At 32.0% G+C, this 21,316-nt stretch overlaps 5 protein-coding genes across 8 annotated transcripts; 3 read left to right on the forward strand and 2 right to left on the reverse strand.

Annotated features, from left to right (window-relative positions):
• The first annotated feature begins 120 nt into the window (after positions 1-120).
• On the forward strand, positions 121-3,785 carry PpD3 (protein phosphatase D3). Of its 2 annotated transcripts, XR_013033674.1 has the most exons (10): positions 121-258; positions 429-771; positions 1,197-1,586; positions 1,667-1,953; positions 2,040-2,145; positions 2,215-2,357; positions 2,460-2,767; positions 2,852-2,933; positions 3,003-3,131; positions 3,216-3,785. XR_013033674.1 is itself a non-coding variant. In XM_076522924.1 (9 exons), exons 2-9 carry the CDS (start codon positions 678-680, stop codon positions 3,060-3,062), a joined length of 1,470 nt encoding a protein of 489 aa, XP_076379039.1. In that variant the 5' UTR covers positions 121-258; positions 429-677; the 3' UTR covers positions 3,063-3,785. The 2 variants fall into 2 exon arrangements, 1 of the variants encoding a protein (XP_076379039.1); XM_076522924.1 differs by having other exon boundaries at positions 3,003-3,785.
• Positions 3,544-5,896, reverse strand: LOC143259666 (cancer-related nucleoside-triphosphatase homolog). Of its 3 annotated transcripts, none has more exons than XM_076522930.1 (5): positions 5,758-5,896; positions 5,151-5,252; positions 4,337-4,427; positions 4,162-4,267; positions 3,544-4,088 (listed from the first exon to the last, which is right to left on the reverse strand). In XM_076522930.1, the coding sequence occupies exons 1-5, from the start codon at positions 5,789-5,791 to the stop codon at positions 3,831-3,833; spliced, it is 591 nt and encodes a 196-aa protein (XP_076379045.1). In that variant the 5' UTR covers positions 5,792-5,896; the 3' UTR covers positions 3,544-3,830. The 3 variants fall into 3 exon arrangements, with proteins under 3 accessions (XP_076379045.1, XP_076379043.1, XP_076379044.1); XM_076522928.1 differs by having other exon boundaries at positions 4,337-4,508; XM_076522929.1 differs by lacking the exon at positions 5,758-5,896 and adding an exon at positions 5,340-5,471 and having other exon boundaries at positions 4,337-4,508.
• Positions 5,866-9,519, forward strand: LOC143259660 (uncharacterized). The gene is made up of 7 exons (XM_076522915.1): positions 5,866-6,061; positions 6,307-6,487; positions 6,558-6,827; positions 6,902-7,128; positions 7,218-7,432; positions 7,511-7,775; positions 7,869-9,519. The coding sequence occupies exons 1-7, from the start codon at positions 5,866-5,868 to the stop codon at positions 8,867-8,869; spliced, it is 2,355 nt and encodes a 784-aa protein (XP_076379030.1). The 3' UTR covers positions 8,870-9,519.
• A 101-nt stretch (positions 9,520-9,620) lies between these two features.
• LOC143259659 (integrin alpha-8) lies at positions 9,621-14,258 on the forward strand. Its single transcript, XM_076522914.1, has 10 exons — positions 9,621-10,210; positions 10,293-10,617; positions 10,854-11,143; positions 11,574-12,033; positions 12,115-12,266; positions 12,351-12,800; positions 12,875-13,038; positions 13,121-13,587; positions 13,669-13,958; positions 14,032-14,258. Exons 1-10 carry the CDS (start codon positions 9,806-9,808, stop codon positions 14,083-14,085), a joined length of 3,057 nt encoding a protein of 1,018 aa, XP_076379029.1. The 5' UTR covers positions 9,621-9,805; the 3' UTR covers positions 14,086-14,258.
• On the reverse strand, positions 14,109-17,465 carry LOC143259664 (uncharacterized). The gene is made up of 6 exons (XM_076522925.1): positions 17,267-17,465; positions 16,397-16,883; positions 16,027-16,289; positions 15,634-15,865; positions 14,910-15,190; positions 14,109-14,831 (listed from the first exon to the last, which is right to left on the reverse strand). The coding sequence occupies exons 1-6, from the start codon at positions 17,288-17,290 to the stop codon at positions 14,685-14,687; spliced, it is 1,434 nt and encodes a 477-aa protein (XP_076379040.1). The 5' UTR covers positions 17,291-17,465; the 3' UTR covers positions 14,109-14,684.
• Between the last annotated feature and the right edge of the window lie 3,851 nt (positions 17,466-21,316).

Consider the following 21,316-nt stretch of genomic DNA (forward strand, 5'->3'; position numbering starts at 1 on the left):
CACTATTAACACACACGTCAACGATATCGTTTCCTGAATAACCAAAATCCAAATTTCTTCGATACGAATATGTTTGTAACTAGACGTAGATACCGTAAATACTGTCAAAGAAGACTAACAAACTCCTTATGTAATTCGAATACTATGCTAATGGTAGAGAACACAATACATACTTCAGTGAATCATCATAAAAGAAGAATACTTTATGAGATAAAATACAATACATACGGTGATGCAGACACTTCAGGATGCTTCAGGGTAAGAACAAAAATTAAAATTGTAACATCTAAGGTGTTTACTTTTTTTTTATTTTCAAACTGTGTATATGAATTCGATTACTATTAATATCGTAAGAAAAATGTAAAGTAGTCTAACATTAAAATAAAGGAATTTATTTAAAAATTAATCATAGTTGAAATTGTTTTCAGTTATTTATAGAAAGAGGCATACATCGTTTGAATCGTAATGATCGATAGTTCTCGTTACACCTCGTCTTCGATCGATCGAATCGCTTTATAGGATAGTTGAGTAGGTTTCAAGACACTCACTGTGTCTGGAATAAAGCCGTTATATAAAAAAAAGTTATTCTTTCTTTAATGTGTTATTTATTATCTACGTTTTGGTATAATTTAAGTCATTTTACATCAACTTGTTAATTTGTTCGTAAAATATACAAAATGAGTGAAAACGCAGAAATTACAGGAGTAACATCACCTGAAGATGCAGCTAAAGCGGAAAAATTTAAAGAAGAAGCGAATGAATACTTCAAAAGTGCGTTTACTGAATGTTATTTCAAATTTGGTGATATAATTTATCTTATATTCTACGATGAGCTTTCAGAAAATATCGTAGTTATTATTCAATGAATCAAATTTAGTCACGTGCATGTTTAAAACTAACCCAACTTCCACAACGTAAATGATCATTAAATTACCAAACGAAACCAAATTGTTTATAATCTATAGTTGAGAATTTAAAACAATAATACTGTTTTAAATAATTATTTTCATTTATGAGAATGTATCTTAGAAATATAACAAACTCATACATGACATGTCTTACTCTATGTCACTATTTGGATAAATTTCTACATGTTAAGTTACTTATATGTAATACTTAAAGTGATCTATAATTGTTATCAATGTTTAATGTGACGAACTTTATTTTAACAATAAGTTCATCTTATTACTTTTTAGATCAAGATTATAATAAAGCTATAGAGTTATATACTAAAGCGATAGAATTAAATTCTACAGTGGCAGTGTATTATGGGAATAGAAGTTTTGCCTACTTAAGGACAGAATGTTTTGGATATGCACTTACAGATGCATCGAAAGCTATTGACTTAGATAAAAATTATGTGAAAGGATATTATCGTAGAGCTGCCGCTCATATGTCACTTGGCAAGTTCAAACTAGCTCTTAAGGACTATAACACTGTTACTAAAGCTAGACCAAATGATAAAGACGCGATGCTTAAATACACAGAATGTTCGAAGATATTAAAAAAATTAGCTTTTGAAAAAGCAATTTCTGTGGAAGAAAATAAGAAGAATATAGCTGACACGATTAATTTAAAAGCTATGGGTATGTTTGAATACTATGATTTAATTAATTTAAATGTATTATAAAAAATACTTTTAATCTTTTTTTTTAATATTTTTTAGTCATTGAAGATGAATACACAGGGCCTAAACTTGAAGATGGAAAAGTTACATTACAATTTATGCAAGACTTGTTAGAATGGTACAAGAATCAAAATAAATTACATCGTAAATATGCTTTTAAGATTCTTTTAGATGTGAAAACATGGTTCATGGCACAGCCCAGTTTAGTTGATATTACAATTCCTGAAGATAGTAAATTTACCATATGTGGAGACATACATGGACAATACTATGATTTACTTAATATATTCCAGTTAAATGGATTGCCTTCAGAAACTAATCCATATGTATCCTTTGCAGTAGTAAAAGCATTATAATGTTATTAAATTCCAAATATATCATTCACAAAACTTGTTCCTTAATGATTATATAGTTGTTCAATGGAGATTTTGTAGATAGAGGCTCATTTTCTGTAGAGTGTATATTTACTTTGTTTGGATTTAAGTTATTGTATCCAAATCACTTTTTCATGTCTAGAGGTATGTAAGTATTGTTTTATTTGTTTCACCAAAAACCACTGCACATTTACTCTCAGATCCAATATTCAGGTAATCACGAATCTGCCACCATGAATCAAATGTATGGCTTCGATGGAGAAGTTAAAACAAAGTATTCTGCTCAAATGGCAGAATTGTTTACAGAAGTTTATAATTGGCTCCCTCTTGCACATTGTCTTAACAACAGAGTGCTTGTAAGTTTTACTATTGTATTAAAAATACTTCTGACTGCATTCAAATTAATTGTCATAAAAAATATTCATCACTGTATTCTAAATCTATACATTATTTCGTAGGTAATGCATGGTGGTCTGTTTTCAAGGGATAATGTTAAATTAGAAGAAATTCGAGAAATTAATAGAAATAGGCAACCACCAGAAGAAGGATTAATGTGTGAGTTATTGTGGTCTGATCCACAACCTCAACCTGGAAGAGCACCCAGTAAGAGAGGAGTTGGTGTTCAGTTTGGACCAGATGTTACACACAATTTCTTAACTTTGAACAATCTTGATTACATTGTTAGAAGTCATGAAGTCAAAAATAATGGATATGAAGTCGATCATGATGGAAAATGTATCACTGTGTTTTCTGCTCCAAATTATTGGTACATTAAATACATATTTAATTTTGTTCTAATTCTTTAACTATTCATATGCTATATTTTAGTTATGCTTATCTTTTTTCTTAGTGACACTATGGGTAATCAGGGTGCCTTTATAACACTCAATGGCAAAGATATGGTACCTCATTTTACATCATATGAAGCAGTGGTATGTATTATTTAATAAATCGTTGTATCATTTTTTGTCATTAAACTATGTAAAAATGTATTTTTTCAGCCTCATCCAAATGTAAGGCCAATGGTATATGCTAATTCCTTACTAAAATTCATGTTTTAGTGGATCATCTAGGTACTGTTAATAAATAAATACGAAATGATAAATGAATCGGAGTAGACCAATCAAAGTGTGCGTAATATATTTGATACTGAAATGGAGAAGGTGAGAAATTCTTAATCTTCTCTGAAACAATAAATATTGTATTCTTTTTAGGAACGAGAAATTTTTCTGTATGATAATAAATGCAACGAAGGCATAATATTGATGGGTACAAAAATAATAGTTTCCTTGTTTTGATAACTGATGGAAAAATGTAACGATTCTTATCTATGGATTAGGACATACTTTTATTGGACATTTGTGTTTTATTATAATGAAAAAATACAAAAAGAGAACATTTCTATTTTGTACCCTCAATTAAACCTTATTGTTCATTAAAGATAGTAATGTTCACGCACAAAACCGAATAAATGATCTCAAAGATCTCAACAGATTGAACTATAATTCTAATACGGTGCTGAACATACAATGAACACACCTATTATGACTTTAATTTATTCTTTAATGAATAATGATGCTTTCTAAACAAATAATGATTATTATAAAGATATTTAATACATATGCGATCTAGCATGACTATGTAGTACAATTTTCCAGCCAGTCACTATTTGTCGCAATATTTGTGATACATACTTTTTTTACAAATCTAACGTGATTGGAAGGATTTTTATGATCTAACATTTTGTTTTTTTTTTGTTAATAATAAACAATGTTTATAATGTATTTGGGATTCATATTGTATTTTTTTGAAGCAACGAAAATTGTACCTTACGAAGAAATGAGATGAAGTATTTCTTCTACTAAGCTATCCCGATTTTGACGATTCACTATTACGACTTTAGATTTCTTATCTGCTTGAAGTTTTTGAAATAGTGACAGATATTTCTGTGGTACTTTATGTGTTTCAGGTATCGTTGCGATTATGAAAGGTTTATTTATAGTTCTAGCAAATAATTTCAGTACCTTATCATGAAATTTTTCACTGAATAATTCCATCTTACCGATTTCATCTATGATCAATATGTCCTAAAAAAATAAAATTTTAGTAATTTCAATGTAAAATGAATACAAATATAATACTCGATAATAATCTGCTTACTGCATTCGATTCGAAAACTGGTAAGGCTGTTGATTCAAAATCATTAATGAATACATAGTACTTGCCAACTTTGTGTTTAGTTCGTTTTGACTGGTTTATAACGTCTCTGTTTGCAATAACGTTGTTTTAAACAAAAGTAAATCTAAGTTTTCTATAATGACAAACTGATACTAACTCAGCCTTCGCTAAGGTCGATTTTTTCTGGGAATTGTTCACAAGTACAATGTCAAATCCAGTTCTGGTGCCATTCTGATTCCGCTCTTCCTCTGTATAGAATCCGTCAATTTTATATGCTCGTTCCGTTAAGATAGAAGTTATCTTTTTGCATATTGTAGTTTTTCCTATGCCTAATATAATTTTGTTGAATTTAAGAAATATTAGTCAATCTTTTATTTACAGTGATTTAAATATTGGATAGTCAGAGACAGAATTAGGCAATACTTATTCCGATTAACGATTACAATTGAAATATTTGAATATTAGTTGCGAATAAATTTTTCATTCAACTAATGCATCACTATAATTAACTAAAGTAGGTATTTCATCGTCAAATAGATTAATGATTGAATTAGTTATTTAATTGTCAATTAAATTAATAATTATCAAAATTCGCTTCATTATGAAAGAAATATTTGTGTACATAGTTATTAGAAATGCCTACATTTTACAATATATTTTTGCTGTTTTACTGAAACAATTTAGACATTAATACAAATAATCGGTTTGAATTCCATTATTAATTCATCAAATAAATTAAAAATTTAATCGATTGATGCCCAATCATGATCGGAGATTTTAAACGATTTGTATATTAATTGATAAATAAAAGTTCCGACATCCAATTTGTGAAAATTTCTAATGTGTTAGAAAATGTATGTATATACTTTGATGTACGGCTTATCGTAAGAAAGAATTTTTTAAATATTCTAAGAATAAAACTTAGATCTTTAGAACGTCCTTTATTTACTTTTTAAAACTCGCGGACTCACCAGGAGGACCGGTCAGAAGTACACGTGAGACACGCAACGTGGCGCCGGTATCCATGTTAGTTGTTTTTTTAACTTCGACCGAAGATTGTGAATGACAGTTGCCTGCAATCGTAAAAATAATACAGCTTTAGAACATAGAAAAAGGAAACTGTGATTCGGTATAATCGTAATTTGGTGATCAAAATGTACGTCAGAATGACAGTGACGTCAGACCGGCCGAGAAAAATCCGTGGATCTATCGCGACGTGGAACCGCTGAATCGCGATCAGCTGATCGTGCTCGAGTAAGACAATCCGCTCGAGTGGGTACAAACGATTGTGTATATGTAGGTATTTCATACTTTGCTGCGTCGGCAGTGCGTTCGTGCGTGATACGCGCCTCGTGCGACCCATGTTTGTGTGAGTTTGTGAGATGTATAATCGCGACACGTCTGTCACAGAATAAATATAAGATCGACCACAACGAAACTTATAATAGCCGCAACTTCTAATAGTCTTGCGAACTTGATTGCGCCACAAATTTCTGTAAGCGTTTCGTTTTTCCGGTTGTTCGATCAAAAGACGCGAGATAGCTTTAAAATCTTGATTTGCACAAAGAAGGATCTTACCTGAGCAAGAGAACACGGGCGTTACAGGATACATGGAAGAAAGGGACGAAAGGTGAAGACTACGGTTTTATCCGTTTTCGCGTACAGAGCAGTAGCTACGAAGAAGAAATGGCTCGTCCTTCCGTTTGTAATCCGCTTTCGTACCTTATTACGCGACAGATCGACGATAAAATCGATCACTGCAAACGCCTTGTTAATGCTAGATTCGAAACCTCTGAAAATCTATTCAGACAGGATCTATCATCTCATTATGGATGTGTTAATGCTATTGAATTCTCGAATCAAGGCGATCTTCTTGTTTCCGGTAAGAAATTATAATTATATTTACTGTATTATAGCTTACGTGATATTACGTTACCGTCGATTTTGAAAATCGGAGTTCGACGGAAAACTGAAACTTAAAACTGTGTTTTGATTTTGTTACGTTTCGATTCTGTGCAAAAGAAACATTTTTTTAATGTGCATGATTTATCATTTAGTAAATTAATTACTGAAACAAGAATTAATTGTGTAACCGATAACTACTTACTTTATGCATTAATTTAATAGGCGGCGATGACAGGAGGGTTTTGTTATGGAAAGTCGAACAAGCAGTACATGGTCTAGGCAAGCCTGCTGTCATGAAAGCTCAACATATTAGCAACATCTTTTGTCTTGGTTATGACAGTAGTAAAACCAAAATATTTTCTGCAGGAAATGATGATCAAGTTATTGTTCATGATTTACGAACGTATGAATACTTTCAACTTTAATGTATTTGTTTAAAGTTGGACGAACAAATAATTATTTGTAATTTACAGGGGTGATGTGGTAAATTTCTTTTTACATGAAAAGCCTGTATATGGCTTGTCAGTTCATCCACACAATGATAACGTGTTTGCTAGTGCTTGCGATGATGGGAGAGTTCTAATTTACGATATCCGAGGTTCCAGTGCTATGGAAACCATTTGTCTAGCAAACTATAAAACAGCTTTCCATTCTGTAATGTTTAATCCTATGGAGCCTAAAGTGCTTGCTACTGCCAATGCTAAAGAAGGTGTTAGCCTGTGGGATGTACGAAAACTGTTAGAGTAAGTAACCAATACAGATGAATTTATTGAAGTTCATTTAGAAAACAAAAAATTAAATGGTTTTGTATTTGTAGACCTGTATTACGGTATGGAAATGAAAGCTCGGCACAGAGTTGCATGAATGTTAGGTTTAATGCAGCAGGCAATAGACTACTAGCTTTGAGGAGGAGACTACCACCTGTACTTTATGCTGTAGATTCTCCTACACACTTATGTCAATTCGATCATCCTGGATATTATAATAGTTGTACAATGAAATCGTGTTGTTTCGCTGGAGACAATGATGAATATGTTCTTTCAGGTAAATAGTAATATTATGGAGGTGTATTAAACAGTTTGATGTATGGTTAATACACATATACATGTACGAATAATTTTATTTATTTTAAGGTTCTGATGACTTTAATCTATATATGTGGAAAATTCCTCCGGAAGGAGTGAAGTGGGTAGAATCTGCACATATGGTATTACGTGGCCATCGATCCATTGTTAATCAAGTACGATACAACCAAGCTCGTTGTATTTTTGCATCCTCCGGAGTTGAAAAGATTATAAAAATTTGGAGTCCATTTTCTCTTGGGCTTGGATGTTTAGGTGGATTGAAGGTAGCAAATAACATATATCTTTATAATAAACCGCGTGTATTATTAATTTATATCTTATTTTATATATTGATGTTATAGAAAGATGCGCATCAAAGACAGCGTAGAGTGTTCACACACGACGAATATATCGGATTAGTATTACGCAGTGGTCAATTTATGTCACACGATTATAGCCATCAATCAACTGGAGAAGATCCAAGAATGATGGCATTCTTTGATTCATTGGTACAACGTGAAATTGAGGGATGGAGTTCTGAATACATGACTTCAGCACCAGAAACACCTAGCGACTCAGAAAGTAATTCTACAAGTGGACTCACTTATAACGCAACTGATTCCGACGGTATTTTACCTTTCTAAAATAAAATTCTAGCAATTAAATTAGAAAATGTCATTTGCATTATATAAAATGTATATTAAATTAATGTCTTTGTAGATTCAACAGCTTCTGATCACCAATTGATGTTGAGCATTTTAGGATCAGCAGTTACCTCCCGAGGATCTTCCGGAGGTGGAACAACTTCTGAAAGACCTTTAGAGTTTCCAAATCGTATAACCCGACTTATAGCAAATCGCCGAGAAAAGTTGATGAGACTTGCCGCCATGGATTGTGGTGCACCATTAAATAACACTTCTACTACGGCTCCTGGTCCATCTGCTTCAGACTCTGCGAGCGATGGAGAAAATACACAAACGAAGAGTAGATCGAAATCAAAATCAAAGGTAAAAGGTATAAAGAGGAAACATGATAAAATTTCTGGAAGAAGAAGCAGAGCTAGAAGAAAGTGTGCCGTGTTACAAATTAACAGTGACTCTGATAGTGATGAGCAACCAGTCGATACGATGCTGCCTAGTACCAGTTCTGGTATAATTTCTAGAAGATCACGATATGTTGCGAATGCAATCGAGAGTGATACGAAACATTCAAGTTATAGCTGTAGCAGTTCCGACGATAATGATAGTTGTAGTAAACGAAAACATTCGAAAACTGATTCCGATACTTCTACCACAGTACACAGAAGGAAACATGGTAAATGTAAAAGTAATTCAAGGAATGATGTTAATAAAAACAAAAGCAAACGGCAACAACAACAGGTCGATTATGACACAGAGGAAGAAAAATCAGATTGGAAGGTTTATTTGAATGGTGTTAGCACAACAAAAATTCAAGAGGATGGTCCTTCAACGCCTGTGAACAAGTCATGTAAAGTTCCTTCAACTCCTGACAGTGGTATTACGTCGGGAGTATCTACGGTGGAGAAAAATGGTGAACAAGCACAAAAAGAGCAAAACGATGCTGAGAGTTCTGATCATGAACAGAAATTGAAAAGTTTAGAGTGTTTTAGGAAGAAAGTGGATGTAGCGAGGCGGAGCTATCATAATCGATCCACGCCTTTATCACAAACCATTTCAACTACAACTGATTCTTCCGATTAAGCTCCTGTTACCTTCAGATTTTGAATCCCTTTCCCTTTGTACATAATGAATTTGTGATTCCTTAAAGTATATTTTTATAATACTAAGTTTGATCACACACGAATATGGTCGTTTTTTTATTTTCTTTTACTTTTTATTATCTTTCTGTTATCTTTATAAAGGTCCTTATCACACAGAAAGATTCTTGAAAACATAAACATTTTATTTGAATCTCTTGCAATACAAAATATCTTCTTAATTGTTTTATTAGAATCTCTCATGGTACAAGACTGTTACAGAGTGATAGTAATATGTCTCCGGTAATATGTCTTCACCATATTCAATAATTTTAATCGTGATACCATCACAAATTGAATGTGTTGTAATTGATATACAAAGTTATAAATATTTTTATTACTTATTTCTGAAATTAACTAACGACCGATATCATATTATTATTTAGACCAGCTCGGTTTTTTATTACAAAATTAACATATTTCTATATGACCATTAAACATCATATGTAATCGAAATTACCACACCACCGAGAATTATATATAAAGTAACGTTACATTAACTATAACAATGCGACTCAGCTAATGTGTATTGTTGACATGGTTTGTAAGTGTGATGAAAAATAATAAAACAATAAATTAATATACTTTTTTTTATATGTTCAGCTTTGAAAACAAATTAAGAATATTGCATTATTTAATCCTGCATTTATATTTCTCCCTTAACTTATGATAAATAAAGGAGAGAATTACTTAAATTTATGTACCATTTTATTATTATGGATTTGCGGTATAAAACTGTGGTATTATGACGATACCTATATAACGTATTTGTGGTTTTGAGATAATAGAACTTCCTGAGGATATAAAACTATTTTATGAGGTCGACACAAGCAGTATATATTATGCTCTCTGATTAGCAGTTTCGTTTATTCTATACAAAATGACGAATTCATCTTTGTTAGTCATATTTAATATATGGTTTTTCATACTTGTAATGATAAAGCATACTGCATTTCCATATAATTTGGATGTTGATAACACAAAAATATTTAATATTCCGAAAAATTTTAATAAACGAGCAAGTTACTTCGGATTCTCTGTTGCATTTTATGAAAATGAAATAAATTCTATTTTACTTGTTGGTGCACCCAGAGCAAATGTAAGTGCAAAACAGAACTTGAATGAACCAGGATGTGTATACACGTGTCCAATTCGTAGTAAATGTACACAGTGGGATATTACTGATCAGTATACACGGAAACAACATTTATATGATATAAGTATTAATGCTTCTTGGGTTGGAGCAACAATTGCTGTTGAAAAGAAAGTTAATCCTAGCATTATGGTATATTTATATTATACTTTCTCATAAAATTTTATTTTCTATACAATGTTTTTTAATCGATGTATTCATATTATATAAATAGGTGTGTGCTCCAAGATGGCAATTTGTTCGTGGGTCGGAGATGGTCATGCCTGGTATTTGTTATTTGGATAAAGTTGAGACTGTTACACCTTTCACTACAAAAGTTGAATTTGAAATATTGCCGCCTATAAGTCACTCATATTATTCATCTGGATTTTCTTTACATATACCACATAACAGTTCTAATAGGATAATGATGTTAGGTAGTCCAGGTCTACTATGGTGGGTAGGTGCACCTCTAATGATTACAGGCCTATCTCAATCGAAATCACGCCTGATAAATCCATTTGAAAAGGACAAACAATTAGAATCCAACAGCTATTTTGGTAAATATTATTTCAATATTTTATCAGTCTAGAGACTCTTCAAATGAATCAAATTAGTCTCACTGAAACTTGTTTTTATAATGAAAGAAAAACTTTTATTACTTTTAACATGTTAAACTATAATTATATAGTTATCCTTTCACTATAATTAAATATTTTATTAATTTAATATTTTGTTTTTGATAACTTACCTTGTGTATAAAAAATTGTAAAAGTAATTCAATAATTACTTTTAGGGTACTCGGTAACGTCTGGCTATTATTTTGGAAAACCAAAATTATGGTATGCTAGTGGTGCTCCAAATGCTGCAAATATGTACGGAGTCGTTAAGATATTTAAATTAGTTAATGATCTAGCAGTCGTGAACCGGACTATAAATGGAGAACAGTATGGTGAATATTTTGGAGCTACTTTAACATCATGCGATCTTAATAATGATGGTAAAGACGAGTTAATAATTGGAGCTCCACTGTGGACAAAAGATATGGATGAAGGTCGCATATACATCTTCAAAAATTCCCATGGCGTATGTGTAAAAACAAATACATATAATTCAATGAAAACCTCGAATAAGGATTTATATTGTATATATTTTAAATATAATCCATAATATATTTTTGAATTATAATAAACCCATATTCGAGGTTCCCATTTAATTCTAGTAGGAAGATCAACCCTATCTCAATAAGCAATATATAGAAATATCAAATTAATTACTCTATTCAATTCGTATTTTATATTCCAATAATCAATAGACTTCTTAGAGATGTTTGTTTTTTTTATTGCCCTCAGCTTCGAGAAATTAAATATTAAAAAATTGAATTTTCAACTTTTTATTTGTTATGCTTTAAAATGCTCTCAAATAAAATGGTACATATTTTTATGACGTATACTGTATGTCAGGAAGCAAATACTTCTTGTGTTAATTTCTTACTTATATGGCATATTAATTGTAGAATATGTTTGAAAGACATGTGTTTGAAGGGGAGATATCTGGAGGTCGATTTGGTACTATTGCTACTTGTCTTGGTGATATTGATTATGATGGTTACTCCGATTTTGCTGTTGGTGCACCGTACGTTGAAGATACCGGTGCAATATATATATTTAATGGCAATGGGAATGGGTTAATTAAACGTTATAGTCAGAAGATAATTGGGAAACAGATTGAGAAGAACATCCGTGGATTCGGAATTTCAATTTCCGAGCCACGAGATATAAATAATGATAAATATCCCGATATTGCTGTAGGAGCTTATTTGTCAGATCAAGCAATTTTAATAAAATCTAAACCAGCCATAATTTTAAAAACACTAATTACTTATGCCGAAGAAGAAAAGCTGTTACAGAATTCTACGCATTTTTTTATTAATATATGTACAACTTATGATGGAATATTTTCTCCTAAAAAACTAGGTAAGTGTTCAATAAAGCTGCAGAAAGTAGAGATGCATTTGTAAACATATAAAAACTATTAATAAACTCTATTTTATTCAGATGTTGTTCACTTTTTAAAAATTGATCAATTACATGGAAGAGTATTTGGTGATGAACAAGAACTAGGGAAAAGTATTGGTAACACTTACAAATTTATCCAATCGGTAAGCGTACATAAGAATGTATGCAATAAGTTAAAAATTCATTTAAAGGTAAATTTATAATAATATATGTTATTAAGGATACATTTTTTTGTAGCATAAAACATATATTATTTATTTAATTAATTTGTTTAGAATAATATTCAGAATGTATTAGATCCAATAGAGATATCAACATCAGTTGCTTTGAAAGAAGATTTACAGTATAAAAATAAAACAGAAAAACCAAATATTTTCTGTACAAATTGTGCAAGTATAAATAAAGATTTATCGAAGACTGAACATTCAATAAAACTGCCATTTGCTGTAGACTGTGGAGAAGATAATATTTGTACATCGGATGTTAGAATAAAGTTGTCTACAGATTTAGGGCGTGGTAACATATACACGATTGGGTCCACATCTACTGTCAAACTTGTAATAGATGCTTATAACCATGGTGAACCAGCATATCAACTTAAAGTCTGTGTATATATCCCAGAACTATTACCTTTAGCAAGAATACCACCTACATGTTCAGAGAGTTCTAATATGCATAATACTTTGGAAGTAATCTGTGATATTGGAAATCCATTAAGAAATAAAGTAAGTTTGGCTTATTATAAATAAAAAAAAGAATTTTAAAAATACTTTGACTAAAACTGTATATATTTTTTTAGGAATCGTTATCATTACAGTTGGATATGAGTGAGATTCGTTATGATATTAAAGAAGTAGAGTTAACAGCAAATTTTACTATGCAGAGTAACCAAAAGGATTCATCAACGAATGCAGATTCTTTAAATATAAACTTTAGTGCTGATATTGATGTAACAATAGCAGGGTTAGTTAATACAGCTAATAACTGTTATTATATACAATATCATTACATAATGATAATTTTCTTGTATTTATAAATCTATTAGGAAAGCACATACTGACCTATACTCTTATTATTATGATGAAAAACATAAATTAAATAATGTGCAATTTGAGCACATTTATGAAGTTCAAAAATTTGGTGTTAGTCCTCTCGAAAAAGTGATATTGGCAGTTAGTATTCCATCATATTGGAAACATTCTACCGGAGATGTACATATTATTAATCTTAATAAAACAAACGGCAACATGGATGGACAACAATTTTATTGTACATACACTTCGATATCGACAATTTATCCCAGAAATTCTATATTTGATGTACAAGAAGAATTTCAGTCAAAAACAAATTTTTCTCTAAGTTTACCTCCAATGAATAGATCAATATACCTTAATTGTTCAAATACGGATATCCATTGTACATATCTTGAATGTGCATTAGGTCCTTTTACTGTTTCTACATCTGTTGCCAAACTTACACTTACATTGGATCTTTATTTGAAAAGTTTTGAACGTAAGATTTCCTTATATTTGGTTAATATAGATCTAATTTCTAAAATTGTATTTATGATTCATATACTTAATTTTGTTATAGCAACTATGTTGGAAATGAAAGATATCGTACTTGTTTTAACCAATGGAAGTGTACATATCACACAGCCATATAATATTATTACAAGAAATACTAATAAACCACACAATGCTTTTGTGGCTACAACGTTCATAGGTTCACCAGTAACTGAGCAACTTGCTCTTTGGATAATCATTCTATCAGTAATTTTAGGTATTATATTGCTCATCTTCTTAATTTTGGGATTGATTGCACTTGGATTTTTCAATAGAAAAAAAAGAGAAGAACTTAAAACATTAAAATCTGATATGAATGTAAGTATATTATAAATGAAACATTGAATATACATCCAAATATGTGATGACATTAAAAATTATTATATTATAGAATAAAAATGCTACTATCGTGACCACAAGTTCAGAAAGAGAAGATGTCTATTAAAATAAATTTGTTACCAAACAAAGTGTTTTTGCAAGTATATGTTTTTTATTTTCGATATATCATGTCAACAATAAATAACAAAATGTTCTGTATTACATTAACATATAAGGCATATATTTCTTTAAGACTTCTAATACTTTCATAAAAATATAATAAATCTTAGAAAACAACAATCAGCTTATAAATCTCCACTCCAGCCATTTAAAGAAGCTTGAAAAATGTATATTAAATATATTTTACTTCATTTGTTCATAATCTTTGTTATAATATTCTATAAAAGCACATCGCGTGAAGAATTATCTTAAATAAATAATTTATACTATACAAAATATCAATTCGTTTCATATGAAATTCAGGCAACTTGTACTATATATTTTCTCTTATATATATACTATGCACAAAATTGAAATAGCTGCCTTTGCATTATATTTAGTATGTCTGAAATATGTGCATATTTTTCCTATGGTTTCTTCGCCATTTATGTTTAAAATAACATAGCGCGTTTCATATTATACGTTAATGAAAAGATAGCGTGAAACGCTCTATCTACATATTTGTATATGCATATTTTGTTGTGTCGCTTTTTATCTCAACTTACATTAATCATCCAAACCTAGGCCTTTGGAAATTTCATCTGCACTTAATTTGTGTCCAGAAGCAGGAGAATTGCCAGAAGGTGGAGCAGGTTGAGAAGGAGGCGGTGTGTAAGGTGGTGCAGGTGATGAATGATTTCCATCATGAGATTTCTGTACACAAACAAGAATCACATAATTAAATTATAAAATTCATATAAATTTCTAAATTTGGAAACATTTTATATTTACATCTTTGCCATGTTTGCTGAGACCTCCCAAAGCAGAGTTAAACAAAGAAGAACCAATTGCAGAACCTATTCCCGATAAAAGATCTGGACCTGAATTCGGCTGTTGACTGGTATAACCACCAGAAGGTTGATAATTTCCATAGCCTCCTTGTGGCTGATATCCTGGTTGTTGAGATCCACCACCACCACCACCAAGAACTCCGCCAAGAATGGATCCTAGAGCTCCTGTTAATGGATCAGTTGGCTGACTTGGTGGTGGAGCTGGTGCTGCGTTATTACCACCTATTTTAAACATATAGGTATACGAATTTAAGTCATCAAAATACTTGAGAAATGTTTGAGACAGAAACGCAGTGTAGCAGTTTCAAGAATAGATACAAAAATTAAGAATATCACTCATTTTTTTGTTTCCGGTAAAAATTAAAGACTACAATACTATACTGACGAAAAAAATTATTTATAAATAATGTTAATTAATTATAAATAACAGTAAAATTGTGTTAGAATATTTTCTATCTATGGGTTTCCACCATCGCTGGTAGAACAAGAATAGTTCTTAATAGATGACCTCATCCATGCGATCATTTCAACATTCCATTAAAGCCTTGCTCAATTTAAATCGTCATTTATCACGTCTAACTAGCCGGGTATTAGCTGAAGGTTGTAATAAATTACTAATTTTTGGAAAAAAAACAACAAAAGGATTGTTTAAAATGTACACGTACCTAATGCTCCAAGGATAGAGTCCAATACACCTCCTCCTCCTCCTCCTCCTCCTCCAGATGGTTGAGGATAGCCTTGTTGGGCGTGCATATTACTTTGTAAAGCGTTACTTACTAAATTGCTTGCTAAAGCTGCACCAAGAGAACCAAGATTTAATCCACCCTCGCTTTCTGTTTTTGAATTTGTTGCATTTGACTTTTCATGATCTTTTTCAGTCTCATCGTCTTTCTTTTTCTGCAAATTGTAATGAATTCAAGATGTAGTTTTAGTTCTAAAATTTTAAGTATTCTGTCTCATGTTATACCATACTGTTTTAAGAAACTGTTCTGATGTAAAATGTAAACTGTAACATGGGACAAAGAAAATATTAAATATTCTTGGTGTGATCTATGTACATTTAATGCATGAGCAGCAGCAGCTATGCCTCCAGCTGCAACTAATCCACCTAATGCTAAACCAACTTTGTTTAGGCAACCACCAAATGCATCTTCTTCTTCTGCTTTTTCATATCCTGGTTGATACCCATATGGTTTTGGAGGATTATAGTCAGGTGGACCATATCCAGACATAGGACCATAACCACTTGGTGGTGGTGGTGGTGGTCCATATCCACCCTGCGGTGCTTGCGGATTTATTGTTGGATATATTCCACCTGGTGCTAAAGTAATAATAACATTTAACATACACATTATGTAGAAAATTCATTCTTAAGAAGAAAAAGAATATTATCGATTAGAGAAGTAAAGAAATCAAATTTTTTATTACGTGGGGGTCCAAAGTTTGCTGTAGGTATTTCCGGTGTCGGTGCAGCTCTTGGAGAACGAGGAGGATCAACGGGAACAATTTCGTATGCGATAGAGTTTACTTGTACATCACCATCAATGACCAAATGGGTAACTTTCTGATATGGTAATCGGTGATTAAATTGTGCAAAGTGTCTACCATTGATAGCAATTTTATAACAGACAGGATCACATAGAAGAAGTATTTCGAATTCTTGACCAGGCTGAATCCACATAGGACCTTCATTCTCTTCCATTCCCCAAGCCATTGATTCTATGTGATTCCTAGTGATAAAACCCTCTGGAAAACGTGGTGAGACATGAATGGCTATATCATCTCTAGGATTTAATCCAGGTCCCAGCTGATAGTTGACAGCAAAGGAAACTGCATCTGAAGGAACCTTTCCTTGAATTTTTACCATTTTCCCAGGTATTAAACCTTCTTCAACAAGGCCCACATAAGGAACTGACTGTTAAGAAACAATTTCTTCATATTTATTTAAAATTAAAAATACATTTTCTTAAACTACGAAATATAAATTTATCCATTAATATGTTGAATTTAAGTTTCGGATTATATTTCTATTTTTATCTTACTGCAAATTCTACAGCCTATACAAATATAAGAAACCTATTTAAAATTACAACAATGTTTGAAATTTATGATCAATTTCATAAAAAATAACTGCAATAAATTCTGTCATAAGGGAATTAGACGCTAGACATCGCGTATATTAATGCAATCATAACGGCATTGTAGGTATTGAATTTATTATGGATCAATGAATGTCACTTTTCGTATTAGCCTTCAGCAAAGTAGTTTTGTCACTTAAAGAACAACCATAGTACTTACCGGATTTAAAATTGGTTCGGACATTATTTCGCTATATTCTATAATATAAATACGAAATAAATGTATACTTTAGTGTGTAATCGAAGACGTGAAAATATGCACTAACGCGTACACGAAGAACTGTGTATTCCCTTCCAATTCTCTTGAAACATTTCTATTTAGAGTGCTGACGTTTCCAGCTCGAACTGTGCAATGCGGTATACACTATATGTGACGTATCTCCTGCTGCGCGGTGGTTTTCTTTGCGCATGTACATAATTCAATCCCATAATTCTGCAACGATGTTTCTTTACGGTCGAAAGAAGCGCGCGAATTTATCAAATCTCACCGCATTCAAACCGGACAGGTAACACGTGAAAACGAGCCACTTATGAAGCAGAAATAATCTGACGTGATTAACATGAATGGTGTAGACAACTGATAACGATGCAGATCAGTTTGATACGATTTTACAAATATAGTAATACTATTTACAATTAATTCTCGACTCATTTACAAGAGAAAGTAAAAAAATTATCAGGATATTGGAAACTGTTGAAATCACATATCAGTTTCAGAAGAATTAATTGTTTGGAAGCAAAATGTTCTGAGGTGAGTAATCTTTAAACAAATCACTATTTTAAGACAATAATTTGTTGTTAGAGAATATAAAGGATAAATTTTGTAATTTTTGTTACATTTTCCGGTTTTAGATAGTTGAAAAAATTATATAATAACTCTTTCGTTATATTCATCTGTAGCCTTTAAACAAAATGGACTAAATAGAGATGCCATTATTGATATTTCCTAGCATTCCTCTTCTTAATACATAAAACTTCATGAAAAGTGCATAAGATTACATGTATTGTATGCTATCAATATTAGGCCATAAAGTTGTATTATTTAAATATATTATAGAAGCAGATATTAATAACACAAGATTCTGACGATAAACTGACAAGTTATATAAATTCAATTTACCATTGCTAATAAAGAATAGCTCTGTAACAATAAAAAATAAAGAACTCAGATTCTCATGTCTCGCGCAGATGGCAATGAATGGTATCAAGTGTGCTGTCTTAGTTTTCTTGACAATGGTGACAAGGTAGGAGAAACCCGTTTTAGTTGTGAGTTGTGTTGTGAATAAACCTTGTGAGGCCCCAGTGATAGGACTGATGGGTCCCCTCATGCGACTGCTCCCTATTTCAAACCTTCTATCAAACATTTTATGAAAAAAAAATATTTTATCTGTAAAATTTCGAAACAATATGATTTCAATCATTTGTAGCGTCATTGAAATTCTTTGCAATGTTACAACTTCTTTATTACATCAATCAGCGTCAATATAAATAGTTAAAAAATAACATTTCTGATTTCTGAAACTTTCGACACGAAATCTGAATGGATAAATCGTTGAACGATAAATAAACTGCAAATTCCGGAAGAGTAGCATGTTATAAAGCGGTTCCATGAAAATTATCGTTTGATGGTTCTGTAATTAATTGGTGAAACAGTTACAGCGAAGTGAGCCCGTATTATCGCCTACGCTCGTTTTCGCCTGTACATTGTTTAACACTACAGGAAACCAAACAAACCGTTCATTGAGATACACCAGTCTGGTGTAGAAGAAAGTTATCTTGGCGAGGGAAATATAAACAATCAAACGGTAGTCAGTTAATAGTCAGCGGATGTCTTGCATCAATTTGAATCGATAAAACTGATGTAGCAGCAGACACATTTGGCCCACGGCATGTGTTTGGAAATTAGAGGCTGTCTATTCGTTACCTAAGGGAACAAATAATCGTTATACACATCAAAATAAATGTTGATTGCATTAGGCAATTCGTCTAAAGCGGCTGATACAAATCTATGTATAATAGAACTCTATAATTCACAGTTTGCGCGAATTCGATCACAATTTTAAAGAAATTTATTTATTCAATAATTTCTCATATGTGCATCTCTGTAGTCCTTAATAATGAAAGATTTTTAAATTCTGTTGTTAGTTAAAGACAAAGTATGAAACAGGATGTTTACCAGTGAAAATAAAATAATTATTTCGCGTTGGCTCTTGGTTGGCTGTTTATTGTCTTCGTCGATCGATAAGTTCAGCTAGCTTTGTTGCTAGAAAATAATATTTTTAGAAATTACAGATTTATATATTTACAATTCACAGAGAGAATGACATACTTAACAATTCGATCTTTATAAATTATTTTCGGACTTTTCGAACTCAGGTTCCTACGAAAAACTGTTACGGGATATAACGTGCCTATAAGCTTAGCATTTTGCTTGATTATTACAGAGTCCACACACACAGGGTGTGTCCCTATAAAGAGTATGTGAACCGTGCAAAGGCTAGGCACTGACGCACCCACAACTACATAAATATGTCTGAAATTCTGTGTATCGCTTAATTGCTTCCACAGATTGTTAAATACGGAGTATATTGCATTTATAATAGTTCATTCATGTTGGTGTGTATGTAAAGGTATTGATAGCCCAGAATATTCAGAAAATATCTTAGATTTTTTAATGAAGAATTTTTTTTTTTCCTATTTGTTCTCGATTGTTACCGTATTCGTGTTTATAAGTTAATACAGTAAAGCAGTATTAGATATAGTATTATTTTATAACATAGTTTTCGAAGTATTATTTTATACCGTTGCAAATTCAGAAAAGTTGTTCGTCTGATTTTTTTTTGCGAAGACATTGATAGATACAGGACTGAACCGCAAGGACTCGGCGACGAGATCAATAAGCAACGTAAGCGGACCCTTCTTCGCAAGGTTTTCAATGCTTTCTTAAAAGCAGCTTTCCACGTCGGCTTTATACGGGTATACTCGTTCCATCCATCCCTACGAATCCAGGTGTCTGCTATGGCAAGAGCAGCCCGTGTTCAATGCACTCAGTCGTCAGGGCACACAATCGCAGACTATCCTCATCGAAAGACGACAATGCTTGTATTATACGCACGTATCTGTAATCATGTGTATATGCTGAAATAAAATTCATACGTAGTACATCGTATATACATAGCACGCGAAATTGTGTTCACATTTCGTATAATAACTGCCGTCTTTGAAGTAAAAATAGTGTAGCATGAGCAGATGCATATAAAAAGTGTTTTTTAATACTTCTTCTGCTGCGCAACTCGCTTATAGCTGTGTTTACTAACCATAATTATATGTTAAATCTACTTGTCTCGTGTAATCAAGTTAATTTCTGTTACAAGCGACAGAGTTGGCTACGTTACGTTGCTAATGACACGTTAACGAGATTATTTGTGTCAGGAAAAGATGAATATACTTATACATTTAATAGTATATAACGGGATCATATAGCTCTAAACATCGTTTATTTCATCTCAAAATGAAGATTGGTGTTGACAATCATCTTTCAAATATGTTTTCTCAATGAAATTCTTTTAATGATTCTTCTATGTTTTGGTCATATATTTTTGGAGAGACCTATAAAACAATAAAAACTTCGGAGGTGTTCATGAACACTATTACATCCTTTCTTGCTTATTAAAGTCAGTAGAAAAGGAATAGAATTTCTATTCGATGTTTTCTCTTGGCAATAGCTTCAAGAAACTTTGATTTTACATAAAAATCCACGATCTTGCGTCAACAAGTCTTTTCTCGATGTCGACTTCGCGACAGTGGGTATACGGACTGATTGTTTCCGAAATGCTGGACAGGAAGTTTGTATGAATGCTGGTATCTAATTTCGGATTGCAGCTTCGTGTATACGGATTTCGTACGGGCGCGTGTGCGTGCCACTTCATTCGAATGGTAGTGCGTTTCAGTATTCGTACTCGCATCAGAAGCATGTACATATTCTCCTGGTTGTGGAGTCCTCAGCTGTTGAATAGTAAAAATGTGCACGTGGATACGAGAGAGCCGGAATTAATGTAAATAGCTTCCAGACCGAGTACCAGCGACGTCCAACGATATTTGATAGTTACTTTTCAGGCGGTTTCGAATTCCATGAAATTACCTCGTTAAAAAGTAAAAATTACACAAATCAAACTAGTTTTCAAATTAGGTTCTCAGTTTATAATTGCAC

The sequence above is a fragment of the Megalopta genalis genome, chromosome 6 (assembly GCF_051020955.1).
Source record: "Megalopta genalis isolate 19385.01 chromosome 6, iyMegGena1_principal, whole genome shotgun sequence".
In the NCBI taxonomy this organism is placed as follows: domain Eukaryota; kingdom Metazoa; phylum Arthropoda; class Insecta; order Hymenoptera; family Halictidae; genus Megalopta; species Megalopta genalis.

What these genes read in the sequence shown, in the direction of transcription:
- LOC143259659 (XM_076522914.1), top strand. Translation starts at nt 9,806, where the DNA reads ATGACGAATTCATCTTTGTTAGTCATATTTAATATATGGTTTTTCATA. An exon ending in AAGTTAATCCTAGCATTATG is followed by an intron (nt 10,211 to 10,292) that starts GTATATTTATAT and finishes TTATATAAATAG; the next exon opens with GTGTGTGCTCCAAGATGGCA. An exon ending in TTATTTGAAAAGTTTTGAAC is followed by an intron (nt 13,588 to 13,668) that starts GTAAGATTTCCT and finishes ATTTTGTTATAG; the next exon opens with CAACTATGTTGGAAATGAAA.
- PpD3 (XM_076522924.1), top strand. Translation starts at nt 678, where the DNA reads ATGAGTGAAAACGCAGAAATTACAGGAGTAACATCACCTGAAGATGCA. An exon ending in TCACTTTTTCATGTCTAGAG is followed by an intron (nt 2,146 to 2,214) that starts GTATGTAAGTAT and finishes TCCAATATTCAG; the next exon opens with GTAATCACGAATCTGCCACC. An exon ending in TTACATCATATGAAGCAGTG is followed by an intron (nt 2,934 to 3,002) that starts GTATGTATTATT and finishes GTATTTTTTCAG; the next exon opens with CCTCATCCAAATGTAAGGCC.
- LOC143259660 (XM_076522915.1), top strand. Translation starts at nt 5,866, where the DNA reads ATGGCTCGTCCTTCCGTTTGTAATCCGCTTTCGTACCTTATTACGCGA. An exon ending in AGGCGATCTTCTTGTTTCCG is followed by an intron (nt 6,062 to 6,306) that starts GTAAGAAATTAT and finishes TTAATTTAATAG; the next exon opens with GCGGCGATGACAGGAGGGTT. An exon ending in TAACGCAACTGATTCCGACG is followed by an intron (nt 7,776 to 7,868) that starts GTATTTTACCTT and finishes ATGTCTTTGTAG; the next exon opens with ATTCAACAGCTTCTGATCAC.
- LOC143259666 (XM_076522928.1), bottom strand. Translation starts at nt 5,791, where the DNA reads ATGTATCCTGTAACGCCCGTGTTCTCTTGCTCAG. An exon ending in ACTTCTGACCGGTCCTCCTG is followed by an intron (nt 4,509 to 5,150) that starts GTGAGTCCGCGA and finishes AAATTATATTAG; the next exon opens with GCATAGGAAAAACTACAATA. An exon ending in CAGTTTTCGAATCGAATGCA is followed by an intron (nt 4,089 to 4,161) that starts GTAAGCAGATTA and finishes TTATTTTTTTAG; the next exon opens with GACATATTGATCATAGATGA.
- LOC143259664 (XM_076522925.1), bottom strand. Translation starts at nt 17,290, where the DNA reads ATGTCCGAACCAATTTTAAATCCG. An exon ending in CTGCTGCTCATGCATTAAAT is followed by an intron (nt 15,866 to 16,026) that starts GTACATAGATCA and finishes TACAATTTGCAG; the next exon opens with AAAAAGAAAGACGATGAGAC. An exon ending in CTCTATCCTTGGAGCATTAG is followed by an intron (nt 15,191 to 15,633) that starts GTACGTGTACAT and finishes TGTTTAAAATAG; the next exon opens with GTGGTAATAACGCAGCACCA.